At 35.2% G+C, this 15,070-nt stretch overlaps 2 protein-coding genes across 2 annotated transcripts; both read left to right on the top strand.

The window, feature by feature from the left end:
* The first annotated feature begins 590 nt into the window (after nt 1–590).
* Nucleotides 591–5,746, top strand: LOC144432945 (uncharacterized). The gene is made up of 3 exons (XM_078121258.1): nt 591–713; nt 3,638–3,731; nt 4,887–5,746. Exons 2-3 carry the CDS (start codon nt 3,665–3,667, stop codon nt 5,501–5,503), a joined length of 684 nt encoding a protein of 227 aa, XP_077977384.1. The 5' UTR covers nt 591–713; nt 3,638–3,664; the 3' UTR covers nt 5,504–5,746.
* A 4,392-nt stretch (nt 5,747–10,138) lies between these two features.
* LOC144432911 (uncharacterized) lies at nt 10,139–13,598 on the top strand. Its single transcript, XM_078121211.1, has 3 exons — nt 10,139–10,384; nt 11,039–11,147; nt 12,637–13,598. Exons 2-3 carry the CDS (start codon nt 11,066–11,068, stop codon nt 13,245–13,247), a joined length of 693 nt encoding a protein of 230 aa, XP_077977337.1. The 5' UTR covers nt 10,139–10,384; nt 11,039–11,065; the 3' UTR covers nt 13,248–13,598.
* Nucleotides 13,599–15,070: the final 1,472 nt, after the last annotated feature.

The raw sequence follows: 15,070 nt of genomic DNA, 5'->3' as shown, positions 1-15,070 counted from the left end.
GCACAGACAGGATATACATAAGTACGTAGTTATTGATTCAAATTATATCTATTTTAATCCAACAAAGCGACATATTGAAGGTATGCTTTTACTATGTTGTTTTTAAAAACAAAATGAGTCGACTTGCTTGTCTTGATGACTGTAATCCGTTGTCTAGAGTCGTATCGAGAGAGCGAGTAATTTTCAATAATATTTTCCTCAAGTAGTGCTTTTTCTTATTTCTATTTGGGTCACCACATGACTTCTGTAAGTCAAATGAAGCAGCAGTACATTCATGGTAAACAAATTAAAAAGGCCATGAAGTCAGACGAAATTTACTCCGAAATGTAGTCCTACGGAACAGGTTAGAACTGAAAACATAACGCGAATAAGTTTTCGAACAATAAGAACTAAAACATGCTACCACAAGGCTTATGGACAGATTCTAAATTTCTCATTGTTTGGCATATGTTTAAAATGGGAATGTTTCCTAAAAAACAAGTCTTTTCACTTAAATTGTTAACATTTTATTTCTTTTGTTCAATACTATAAAGTCGTTGCTGTCTAAAAAAGATGCATGGTTGATTTGCATTGGACAACCTTTTAATAGTAGATGTGCATCTATTGGACGGCAAGGAGTTGAAATAAGGGGGATAGCTTTATCGCCGCTTTTAGATATAAGGGACGTGTTCAGCGAGTTTTATTGCATTGACTGGTACGGTGAACACATACAGGTAACCCACTCCTTATTTGTTATATTGTATTGTATGTTTGTAATATCGTAGACACACAAGTAAGTAATGTATTCGTTTAAATCTTTGCCACATCTATCACAGTGAATTTAACAATACTGTTCAGCTTTTCTATTTGATACAACCACACAGACACCAACAAACTACATATCCACACTTCAATAGCAAGATCGCACTTTTTATTATATTTAGTCTAAATGAAATAAACCATTTAAATGTATTGCAACTCCATGCAGACATTCGGGCACCAATGGTTTTCTTAGTATCAAACACCCGGTGAAGGACACATAAAATGTTCTTTACGGTGTTCAGTTGATGTCCGTATGGTGGCATGTGTAGTCCATTTCACTAAGACAAAATGTAGCATGAAACTACTCATTCAATCTTGCTATCTTACAAAGTGTAGCATGTGGTGTGAATGGTGTTGTGAAATTCGCTGTAAATGGAAATATTCTGAAATAGTTAATTTAGTACATGGAAATTAATGTCGGGAAGTGAACTAATTGCCAATTCATATTTTGAGCATTAATTGGTATCAGACTGAAGGTATTTAGTGGATCATCATTCGATTTCTTTTCTTCTAAAGTACCGAATGGGGTCATGAAGGTATATCAATATCATGTCGATATGTGGTGATACGGGTAAATGTCAACCTCAAACGTAAATAAGCAAATCCAGGATATAGTAATTATTGAACAACTGACAGGAACTGTGTCTTTTGTGCCTCCAAATACTTCTCTATGATGTTAACGACCTTTAATTTAATTTGGGAGATAGAAATTTGTTGATTATTTCACCATAGAACAATACAATCAATTTTGCATTATTTCTATTACTTATTGCTAACTCTTAAAGTGAAACAAGCCGGATTTATGAATTTTTATATATTCTGAAAGTAAGCCGGATTTATAAGCTTTTATATACGCAAGTGAAAATACTTACATAAAACCTTCTATCATTTTGCAATTGTACAATTTCCTTTACTCTTAAGTTCATGCATAATAAATTAAACCTAATTCAGGAAGCGATATGTCTATTCATCAATAAATTCAGCTTACAGGTTCAAGTAACAATTATGGCAAACTAGTCTAATAGATATTTGGATTTTACAATATTGTTTAAGGTATTTCTTATACCAATAAGCATGGTGAATGATAAAAATAATAAGCGATAGAAAGGAAGGTATGATTGTTATATTTGTTTAAGAATTGCCCTGGTAGTTAAAATGCTGGTACAAAGGTCAATCTGACATGTTAGAACGTAAGATACAAGATTCATTATCTAACCATGCAAGAGATAAGTATGGTGACTTAGCTATAAATTATCTGTGTGACCCCTACACTGATCACATGAATAGGTGAATAAGAAATAATCGCTGTCACGAAAGGTTAGAATATGTTCTGTGTAAACATGTCGTGTAGTGACACTGAGGTTATGGTATTCTAATAATATCATTGCATAACGTTAACTACACAGAAGATGTGCCAAAGTAAACACTGGTACTTCATATTGCCTTACCTCCATCGTATTCCTAAAGACGGTACCTATTTTAAAGTTCAATAATTAGTTGGAACTAGAACAATTTTACTTTGCTGTTGATAAAACCAGATTTAGGAACATTGAACAGAAGCCAAATGTAGTTATAATATATTACATGACATTCTAAGCGATTATGTCACAGTCTTAGGATTTTAATTTGACCCCCTAGGTCACCATAGGATGATGAAATAAACCATTATTATTAGTATACGTTCACAGAAGCAAGTAACCATGTTTTGAATTATTGCAAACAAACTTTCGATTTAAGAAAGAAATGGTTGAACCTGTGATTCTAAAAGACAAGTGGCTGAAATGATTGAAACTGGTCCTCGCATAGACTAGTATGGGCATACTCACCTTACGCTAAAATTTCAGGCCATGAATCACTTTGCATATTCGTTTACCCGTTTTTTTAATTAAGCATGCATTGGTATAATAATTCAACGATTAAAAGAATTATTTATATTGAGAACTTGTTGGATTTCGTTTATCCCAAGCAATGGATTTAAAGAATTGCTGATAGCATAGCACGTATTGTGTCAAAGGTTGTATGAGCGATTATGCGGTAAACCATACACAAAGTTATGCTGGTCCTCATGTGACAAGACAACGCACACATTTTCAACACTGAAACCTTGATTTTTGACATAAAACGTTCAAATTTTGTATAAAAACATTTATTCACGTGCTAAACATAATATGGAAACAACAGAAATCAAATTTTGGACACTCAAAACACGGATAAATGGTAATTCTGCATGGCAATTACCAGTGTAATTAATATGATTAATTCATACAATGACAATATTGGATAATACAATATACATAGATGTACAATTTAATTATTTTATTATATTAACACGTGTCAATAATTGGAAATGAAAAATACATTTCTTGATTTCAAAGTATAAGTTATTGATACCACTCTCGCTACTTAATTGTTTTAAATTCCGTGGTATGCTGTAACATTACACTATTATTAGCTCAGATAACTAGTGGTCTGAGCTATTAGCAAGCACTTATATGCTTATCACTATGTTTGAAGCAGTTGTGCATAGATATTGACTTTGAAATGTAATTTGCAAAACGTCTCTTTCCAGTGTATGATATGATGGTTAACGAACCGCCACCAACGGTTAACGAATACCAACGAACAATGAATGAATACCGACGCCATGGCTAATTATACCGCTCATTTCATGAATCGGGCTATACTACCATAACCGAAATTATTTAAGAAATACGAAACAAAAGTTGCAAATATGTGTTTCAAATATGCACATGTGTAACAGATTCGATTAATTAACATTAATTGTGTCCTAATTTGATTATTCATTTTCTATAATTGATTATTGTTTATTATTTAGAAAGAAAACCCATCATCCAACAAAAATATGCAAGTCATCCACTATCTGTTAATTGTCAATGGTTTTATTGGCATAGGAGTGTGTCTTAACCCTGGTACGTATGCACTTTTGATTATTTGAATGATGATGATGATGATTTGCGACTAGTAGCTATGGAACAGCAATGGCAGCAATGCTGGTGGGTTAGGGGTGATAGGTAGACAGAGCAAACCGACATTAGGCCTAAAAAAATAATTGTTTGGTTCGGTTACCCGACCCTAAACTTTTTTTTTTACATATTTGAGAAAAAAAGATAATAAAATCATGAACATTTTGTGAAGTCTTGCCAGAAACGGTAGACGCGGAAACTGTCATCAACTTAAAAGGGCAATATAAAGCTGTTCTTCCAATCTGTATTGGCTGTACATTTAAATTTGATGGGACGAAACCAATAACACAGAGACCATTTGGAAAACACATAACTATCTGGACTAGACACTCACAACTGAGAAAAATAATTATAAAATAAAATAAAATAAAATAAAATAGAAAATATACCTAATCCACCTATTCTAAAATTGAACGTAATCGGAACCACACAATATTTTTTATTACGCCTTATGGTTAATACTGACGTTAAAATGCATTATCAATAAGCATATAAATTTGTTTATAATTGATATCATTTTGACTACGTATTTCGACATATTGGTCTGGTGAAAGTGTTCCTCTCTTGTCCATCAAGAGTAACTGTTATTCATAGTGAGGTTTTATGTATAACTCTATTGGTAACATTGACTTCGTATCCTGCAATGATTTCTCTCAGTAGCTTGCAGAAATCTCCAAAAAGGTTGAACGCAGTTTTTGTATTTTACCGTTGAATAAGTTATCAATGTGTTATCTTTTCATCCAAAATCATATGTAAGTTGATAGCAATAGTCAATACATGTGGCCTGAAGGCATGAATAAGGCTGACTGGACTTTTCCTTTAAATTTATAGCAGTAATCAATACAGGTATAATAAACTTAAGGTAGAAATACGTTGAATGGAAGTTTCCTTTACCAATTCAAGTGTACAATTTCTGACTATTGCCCATTACTGTATAGCTGCATTAGTCAACATATATGGACGCTATGAACGAGTATAAACCTTATTGACCTTGAATCAAAGCGCTTGATAGAGCTCAGGTTTATTTAATAGCCAATATCTTTCTATTTTCACTAAGTCAAATTTTAATTTTTACATTGTTTTCACTCTTCATCTTTACAGGTACAAAGATGCTCGGTGTCAACTGTGATAACAAACTAGTTAAAAGAAGCCGCCTCAATGGCCATTGGCGTGTAGCCGAAGGAAGCTGTTGCATTGACGAAATCGCCATTCTACCAGACAAGACTTTGCTAGGCGTCGGGGAGGGCAGAAAGTTATACACCAAAAATGGTCCCAAAAAGGGGGATTGGGAAGGCCCGATTGAAAACAGCTGCTGTATCAGAGATATTGTTGTCACCCCTGATGGTGCCATTGTAGGCATAACTGCTGATGAGAAGATGGTTGTAAGACCCGATTTAGAAAGCGAATGGGAGGCTGTACCGAACAGCAAAGGTATAACGGCAATAGCGGTTTACCCTGATGGAAGAATTCTGGGTGTAACTAAAACCGGTGCATTGAAGGTTCGTCCTGGAGTGCAGGGGAAATGGAAATTGTTGTCTGCCGGGGGAGGTATAAGCGTTGAAGTTCACGATCTCTCTATTCAACCTGATGGTACAGTGTTTGGAATAGGAAAGAAATCCAAAGGACTTCATGTACTCGATGAAGAGAACAATTGGGGACCCGTACTGGAAAACAGCGACTGCGTTCTGGCGATCGTTTCCCCTGGAAACCTAAAATGAAGATTTTAAAGTTATAAACAGTGATAGCAGTAAGAAAGGGTTAAATAAAGGATTTGATGTAGTTTTTTTATTAGTATTGCTTATAACGGCATGGCTTTTACCTAAAGAATTATCGCTTTTATTTTAATGCAATGAATTGAGACTGCATTGGTTAAATGTAGGTGTATACGATACATCGTACTTGTGTTGCCCTGTGTAAGTATCTATACCTGCAAATAACAGATCGCAATGCACATTAATTGATAACCGGTCATTCTAGATATTTTACCTAATGCGGTAAGGGCTAAAGGTGAAAGGTTATTTTCAGAGTTTTTAAATTTTAGATGATGATGATGATGATGATGATGATGATGATGATGATGATGATGATGATGATAATGCTGTTGCTTTTAGTTGTTATTTGGGTCAGTGGGAGTTTCCCTCGCATCGATCGATAATACAGACAGATCTAGAAGCTTCCATGGGGGCGCTAGCATGCATAGGGGAAATTCGATCTCCTGTCTGTTAGGCCAGGCCCGTGGGACACAAGCCTATAGTAACACGACGTCTGATAGGATGGATGGAATTTCAACATTTAACCAAATAAATTATTGTATTACAGGATAATATGGTACATTTTAATTTAACGATACAATGCAATAAATATGATATAAGAGCGGCAACTTGTATGTTTATCGCACCGTATTTAATTTCATTCTGATGAATATTGGGAAGTAATTATATTTGAAGGCATTTATTCATTTAATATATCGTTTATTAGTAAGCGTATGGTAGTATCTTTCACATTTAGTACGATTTGCAACATATGACATGTTTCTTGTTGCGTAATTGTGTGGGAGTTTCTAAATCACTATATTGCAGGGTTTTGGTGAATTTTTAAGGGAATAAAACATTTTCCGCTTTATATCACGTTGCTAGATTTGTATTTCTATATCAAATGTAGCAAATCAGAGTGTTTAATTAATCTGACTGACTGACTGTCTGTCTGTCTGTCTGTCTGTCTGTCTGTCTGGCTCATGTGCTGAACTTAACATTTTGTCGGTAAATAGATGAACATTAAATACATATTATATCAAACTCGTATTAGTTTACTGATGATACACACCCTGAACAACATCGAACTGCATCGTTTGGCGTTGTTTCCACGCGACAAAATTTAGGTTTAACTCGGTGCTGAACAAATGACCCAATATAACAGAACAACAACTCTACATCAGTGAACTGCACTACCAGCTCCACCTCCTCAAACAACAACAACAACAACAACAACAACAAGGGTTTTAATTCATTATACTTAACTGACGAACGGGTCATCAGAACCTGACATCGATAGATACATAACCAGATAAACTTATACACGACTTGTGCAGCTGTCAAAATTAAACAGCCATTTGCTATCAATGAATATTAACACGTTTATATATTTTCACATATCGCTCACTGTTTTGTAGTCACTTTCTGTTTTGTACTTGAATAATTATCAAACTATATTCATTGTGTAAGTTGTAAATCATTGTGAATATTTGGAGTATTGAGTTTATACTTCTCTACACTATGAGATGATCATTTAGTTTGTAAGTACACTAAATACAATTACTACAAACAAAACAAAACAAATGGAAACTAAACGGAAGCTGTTTTTTGCCCGAGCAGTAATTGTAAATAATGGTTGCGAACCCCATGTTCACCCTGCAAAGAATTACCATACATATTGTACACATGACGAGATATCGCTTGTGAAAAAAACCCGTCTACTGTTTCAGAAGATCTATATTTGACATAACAATGGTAAATATCTAACAGACGTTTGACGTCATCACGACAAGAATATATATGCAATGCACCCTGGGTCTGGTTAGCACTGGCACATACATGTACATACACGTTGATAGTATGTTTGTTTTGTTGTGGAGTCATGATGGTCGAATGGTTAGCTTGGCCGGTTTGGAATCTGCAGTTGCAGGTTCGAGCCCCATCGCTACCATTTGTTTCTGAATGACTAAAAATCCTTGGGCAAGATTTGAACCATGATTCATGAGCCTCAGTCAATCCAGCTTTATAATTGGGGACCTGGTAGGATAGCGATAACAGCTAGTCAGTAGATACTGATTTTTAGACAATCACCCACGTAGAAGTCCTTTAGAAATGTATTAGCGACTTCTTCTCTGAATTTGCTTCTACAATCTTCTGCTATTTGATGAAAGGCTGTATTCGTACAGCTTGGCGATGAGACTTCTCCAGAGAGATGAACATTCTGTAGATCTAAGGTTCTTTATCCAAATTTCCATCTGGCCACCAATAGAAACGTAATCATGAACAATTTAGAAAGATGTGGAGGAAATATAGAAAGTGTGCTATTGATGAAATGGTATGGTTCTTCCGTCCAAGGACGAATATCGATAATGATGGATAGATTGATAAGATAGGTTGCAATTGAATAATTGGTTGTTTCTTAGGTTGCAATATGAATGCTTTAATCATATGCGCTTATAAATGCTGCAATGGATAGGAGGGAGTTGAGGAAGTATAAAAGGACCAGTGTGCTGCTATAGATCCGTGCTAGAGGTAATAATTGTAAAGAGCTCTGAGCACATAGTGGAAAGCGAAAATGTACCATTTTTTTCTTGTGACACACTATGAAAATAACCAACGTGCCATCATGCATGGAGACATCAAATGCAGACATCAAAACTTTGGCGTGGCTGTACGTTTAAATTTCATTGAAATGTAGCAAGAAATTACGATCTAGCTAGTATCTTAAAGTGTACAATGTACAGTTTTGTATTGGTTTCTGCGTGGATGTATCAAAGAGAGCCAGTGAACACTAACCTGGAACGGAATGTATGATATATTAAGCAACACGCTAGATCAACATTACAAAACGATTTCCACTGTTAAAACAATAAGCTCTATGGAAAAACTCGATCACAATTACAATAATGCATGGTTAAACAAGCAGAAATAAACATGTTACGCGCTGTGGCAAACACAACCGCTATTTCAACAGTGATATAACCACCACGGTATCAACATCTGCTTATTTTTATGCCTTACCTTTTGATCTCACAGTCGAGTTTTATTTTTCTCATCGAACAAAAGATAGTAAGCCATACATCTGTTTATGACACTTCAATGGCTATGACGTGACACATGTGTGGCGGAATACTTTTACTGTCATTTTCTTTTGTTAACGGCCTATAAAACAAGCCATGAATCATATCATTGTGTCTCATTTGTTGATGACATAAATCATATATACATCGATCAACCGGCAATTTCCTAATGGTATCGACTGTATTTGAAATCCCGGCTCTGAAGAACACTTTAGCCGTTGTGTATTGATGAAAATACAGAAAAACAAACATAATGAAACGGGAAAAAACAGACAGGCAGACTTGCGGACAGACACACAGCAAAGCAGTCAGTCAGTCAGTCAGTCAGTCAGTATGTCAGACAGACACAGGCATATAGACAGACGGATAGACAGACATACAGACAGACGGACACAGACAGACGGACACAGACAGACAGACATACATATATACAATACAGAGTACGTGCTACCATCAACTGATTCGCGACTCTACTTTTACTACCGTAATGTTTTATTAGAAGTGTAATTGGTCAACTTGCCCATTTTAGTTTCGACCAGAAAAAAAAGCACAGATTGGATTGATAGCACATAGCGTGAATCAGACGACATTCATGTATATAAAGATTTAGCCGTGAAGACACGTTGCTCCTCAAACAGAATCTAAAATGTGTTCATTTGTTGACAATGTGTAATCGACTCAGATAGACAGAAATGATCTAGATGAATTAATGTCAATGCGGCATGTACACAAAAAAGAACAACAACAACAACAACAACAACAACAACAAAAACAAAACAACAACAACAACAGCAACAGCAGCAGCAGCAGCAACAACAACAACAACAACAACAACAACAACAACATGATTCATTCATGTAAAGGCACTCCTTTAATTATCAAAAGTTACTGTAATTATAAAATGTTGTACCTACAGATATGTAAGTATCAACCTTCGGATTTATTTTAGTATAGCATTATAAAGCATATTCACTTGACAAAACGTATACTTCAATAAAAGGACACCTGTCCATATTTTCAATTTATTAAATACAATATTATTGTCTAATATCATAACAATGAATACGTTAAGTATATAGAAGTGTAGAAACAAGTTGTGGATTATATAGATTGCTTTCTTCTGGTCGTTCAGTAACTGTGATTTGATAAGTTACATGTATGTTCATTACACAGATGAATTTGTTAACAATTTGCCGTCATCATTAAAATACCTCAAGCCCAGGAATGTCTAGCAACGCCAAAAATAGTTCATATATTTTCTTTTCACTTTTCCTGACACTATTATTACTTAAACATAATAAGGTGTAATTCTGACAATAGAATGTGTTTACCGTCTGGGTATAAGATTTATAACATATTTTTACTACCTTGTATTACGTTACGACATGCACGGCATTGGTTTATTGTCCCATTAAACAATACACATGTCCTTTGAATACCAAAAAAGTTGATTTATCATGTCACCATATTGTATTTTTCTTACAACTGTTCCGACGTAGGGTCAACACGGGCGCTTATCTTAAAGCATTTCTAAACTTAGCATTTTGGCGATATCATTTTTCTCATCAATCAAGCTTATGGCCCATTTTGAACTAAGTAAATTGTACTCGTAGACTTCCATCGCACTACGAATAGATCTAAACGTCTGTTTAAGAGGAAATCGTGCTTCCTATACTGAGATTAAATCTGTAAACAGGGTAAGTCATTTACCCCGTCGGGGAATCAGGAGGAAGCCGGACACTGAAGGACCACACTTTCATAATAACAGGTAGGTATTTTTCTTGTTTGAAGTTTAAAACTATCTTCACAGACTAGTGAGATTTTTTGACCGTTTCGCAGCATTTACCATAGCTTCAGCGGAATTTACGCCATTTAAATTACATGTATACTTACATAACTGGATGTATGTCATAAACCCGCAAAAGCAAACACCGTCTTCTACCCATGAGCTCACTTATTATAACATGTATGCATACAGAAATATACGTACATGTACGTAGTATTTACAAAAATACATACATATGTACATAGATACATACATGCTCGTAAGCACACACACGCGCGCGCACACACACACACACACACATACATATATATATATAATATATATATATATATATATATATATATATATATATATATATATATATAAATATATGTAAATACACATACATACATACATACATTCATGCATGCATGCATACATACATACATACATACATACATACATACATACATACATACATACATACATACATACATACATGTCATACATACATACATGCACACATGCACGCATGCATACATACATACATACATACATACATACATACATACATACATACATACATACATACATACATACTGTAAATAGCGTTTTTGCCATTAACATCTTATATTAATATTTCTTCTCCATATTCAGAACGTAGTGTCGTGATTGATTGTAACAATGCGAGTTTTAATCTTTGTGGTAACCCTCCAACTTCTAACTGGTACTGTTTTGTGCCTACTTGGTGGCAGGATTCCTGATAGTAAGTTAATCTAGCCTATTTATGATATTAATAGTATTTTTTGAAAACAAGTTCCATTATCACAAAATGAATTTGTAAACGCTTATGTTCGGCCAAAGTATAAATTTTCAAAAGTATCGCTACGGAAGTGTAGTGTTAAGCTGTGCAGAGTTATTACAGCCTTTTAAGGATCAGCATGCAGTTTTTCGATCAGAGACAGGGTGTTCACATTAAACAAGTGAAGGACGATCACACAATGGACAAACCCTCCCCCCCCTTAACGAACCTTCACAATTGTGACATCTACACGTCTATATATGATATAAACCATAACAAAATTTGTAGCGGTCACACCACTGCGATCGATGCAATGTAAAAAACATGATGGTAAAAACATTTAAAATACTAACAGAAACCGAACACTCTATTTCACATTAAAAGTAAGTATAATACAGAACCTGTTTATTTTTGAGTAGTGAAAGTTTTCGTAATTTGGTTAGAAGTGCTAGAATGAAGTTCAGCAATCACATTGACGCCAGGACCCCCCCTCCAAACGAACGTAGATCGTTTACTTAGCTTCTAAAACATTGTGCAATCGTCCCCTATGTTGACTAAGAGGTCACTCTAATATTAAGCCGAGTTAAAATAAAAAAAACCTCAAAAGTTGGCCCAGAGGCGGCTTAAGTTAGGCAAGGTGGAAGAGGGAAGCTAAGTCCGATCGCGACATATGTTTTATGTCAACATATCTTCTCTGGGTGAATGAATTTGAGTTCAAGTTGATGTAGTATTAAGTTTTCAATGTAAGATGTAAAGAGAGTGTTTACAGTGTCAGAGTTCAGAGTTAATGCTAAGTGATTTAAATAAGTTGAGATAATGATGTCACCTTAGGTACTATCGGATGACTTTGGTCTGAGGGCACCATGATTTATGTTGAATCTGAGTTGGATACAAAATGCAATAGAATTAAAAACCTCTTTATCAGCTGCATGACTAAATTCCCCTTAGAGTCGACACTCACACTTGTATAATGTGAACATATAGTAAGACAATACTATGAAGGATAAGGATAACACGTAATTATATGCTTAATAATGAAGCGTTCACTATAAATTTGGTTAATGATGCACGCACACAACTAATAATATTACAAAAGGTACATAACAGACTTGATAGTTTGCACATGCATTATTTAATTCAAATTTTCGACTTACAGTAACCACGCAGACCACAAAATGTAACACGTAAATAATCTCTGCTAGCTTTAATGTGTTTACCTTGTAGCCAATTCCAAATAATGTAATTAAAACAGCATGTTTATCCCTCCATTCACACCCTTATAGATGGGGATTTAGTTGCCTAAGAGTAATAATCCACTGTTCGTAGCCTCAGCCTAAATGTTGTTCAGGCCATAGAATAGAGACTAGCTAACTTCAACATCAATTAATATTTTAAAATGGGTAATAACATAGGAGTAATCTTTCCATTGTCCTTTTTGTGTTCATATTCTTAGATGTAAAAATGCTTGGTGTAGGTTGTGACAAGTCCCTTGTAAAACGCAACCGTATAGATGGCAAATGGCGTAAAATAAACGGCACTTGTTGTGTAGAAGCCGTTGGTGTTTTGCCGGATTACACCCTGGTAGGAGTTGGCGCTGACAAACATTTGTACACCAAACGGGCTCCAGATGTTGGTCGCTGGATTGGACCGATCGCCAATAGTTGCTGTGTTAGAGATATCGCTATAATGTGTGACGGAACAGTCTTGGGAATAACCCGGCATGATAAGTTGATATATCGCGATGATTTACACAGTCGCTGGCAGAAGCCTAGCAAAAGTCAAGGCATTAGGGCCGTGGGGGTATTCAGAGATGGCAGAATACTTGGTATATCGAGAAACAGTACACTGAAGGTTCGACGAGGCTTGAGGGGCGAATGGAAATACCACAACGGAGGTGGAAACCAGAATGTAAGAGATATTGCTATTCAACCAGACAATACAGTTCTCGGAGTTGGAAAGAAAACCAAGGGCCTTTATATTCTCGATGGGAAATTAAAATGGGGACGCCTTGTGCATCAAAGCACGTGTGTTATATCGATTGTATCCACGGGGAATCTAAATTAATGACATACCACTATCAATTGCCAATGAAAACATGAACAAAAGAACAAGAACAGACTTTTATGAAAAACACACACAACAATAAAGTGACTGGTGAAAACAATGCTAGTTAATACACAAGTAAATATGGAAATATTCAAAGTTTGATGTAATATGAACAGTACAGTCGAAATTGTTTGATGTATAATATTAGTTATGTGTAAGCATGCTGCTGGTTGTTGTTTTTGTTGTTGTTGGTAAATATTGAGCCAGACTAGAATATTTGAATTTCCTCAAACTCAAGTTCACATCATACCAAATCAGAGTCTTACATTTTGTATTACATATGTACACATATGAACCCGAGATAATACCTAAAGAATCGTTTTACTAAGTGAAACGCACACGCACGCCCGTGTGCTTGTGCGTGCGTGCGTGCGTGCGTGCGTGCGTGCGTGCATGCATGCGTGCGTGCGTTCGTGCGTGCGTGCGAGTGTACGTGCGTGCGTGTGCGTTTCACTTAGTAAAACAATGCTTTAGGTATTATTTCGGGTTCGTTGAGCATGCTTTTCGAATTCATGACAAATGTAAGACAAGTGTTTATTTTGACCCCTCTATAATTGCTTTACAAAATTCACACGTAATGAAAATGACAATTTTTTTCATTATGCAAATATATTGTACTCTGTATGTGTGTTTATGCTAAACACATCTAAGTAACCCTTCATATGGAACACATAACCATATATCTGAGTGTGTGCAATGTCTGAGCCCTTAGCATTTGAAATAAAGCAAAAGGTGTATCTTCTGTGAAAGAATGGCATTACACAAGAGCTGATATTACAGCAAAATCATCTCCATGGTTCAATTCGACAAATCTCTCATTCCCACCATGAGTATACGATTTAGAACGATAAAAAAATATATTGTTTGTCTCTTCTCATAGCAACTTTTATTTAGGGGTCAACCTAGTCATATGTCAGTAGTGTCCTAAGTAGTAGGGATCCTAAAGTTGATAGCCTTTTTTATTTCAATAATAATATATGATGGTCATACAGGCATTGGATACAAAGTTTATGTCTTTGCCGATCCCATATGGGATGTTAGTTCAATTTTAATCAACATGTCCAACAGGGTAAAACAATTAGCTCAACGCATGTACTGAAATAAATGATCATATTATTCTACTGGTAACATGTAGAGAGGGAAACATTTGGAATCGAACCTAGATGTTTTAGCAGTGTCATTTGTGTAGTTTCGTTTAGAAATTGAGTACATATTAATTACATGTATTTTAATGTTTATCAAATGACAATAGGTTATAGGGATAGTATTTAAGAATTATGTTTTTAAATCATTTGGTGCTAATAAAGAGTCATGAGGTAACTTTTTCAACTTCACTGTCTGTAATTTAGTATGTATGTATGTATGTATGTATGTATGTATGTATGTATGTATGTATGTATGTATGTATGTATGTGTATGTGTCTGTGTATGTATGTATGTATGTATGTATGTATGTATGTATGTATGTATGTATGTATGTATGTATGTATGTATGTATACAAGTATGTATGTAACTATGTATGTATGTATGTATGTATGTATGTATGTATGTATGTACGTACGTGCGTACGTACGTACGTACGCACCCACGCACGCACGTACGTACGTACGTATGTATGTATGTATGTATGTACATGTATGTATGTATGTATGTATGTATGTATGTGTGTATGTATGTATGTATGTATGTATGTATGTATGTATGTATGTATGTATGTATGTATGTATGCATGTCTGTCTGTCTGAGTGTCTGTCTGTATAAGAGCGTGTCATGTATACGA

The sequence above is a fragment of the Glandiceps talaboti genome, chromosome 3 (genome assembly GCF_964340395.1).
Source record: "Glandiceps talaboti chromosome 3, keGlaTala1.1, whole genome shotgun sequence".
NCBI lineage: Eukaryota > Metazoa > Hemichordata > Enteropneusta > Spengelidae > Glandiceps > Glandiceps talaboti.
Note: the sequence above shows the minus strand (reverse complement) of the source record. Positions and strands in the feature narration are given on the sequence as shown.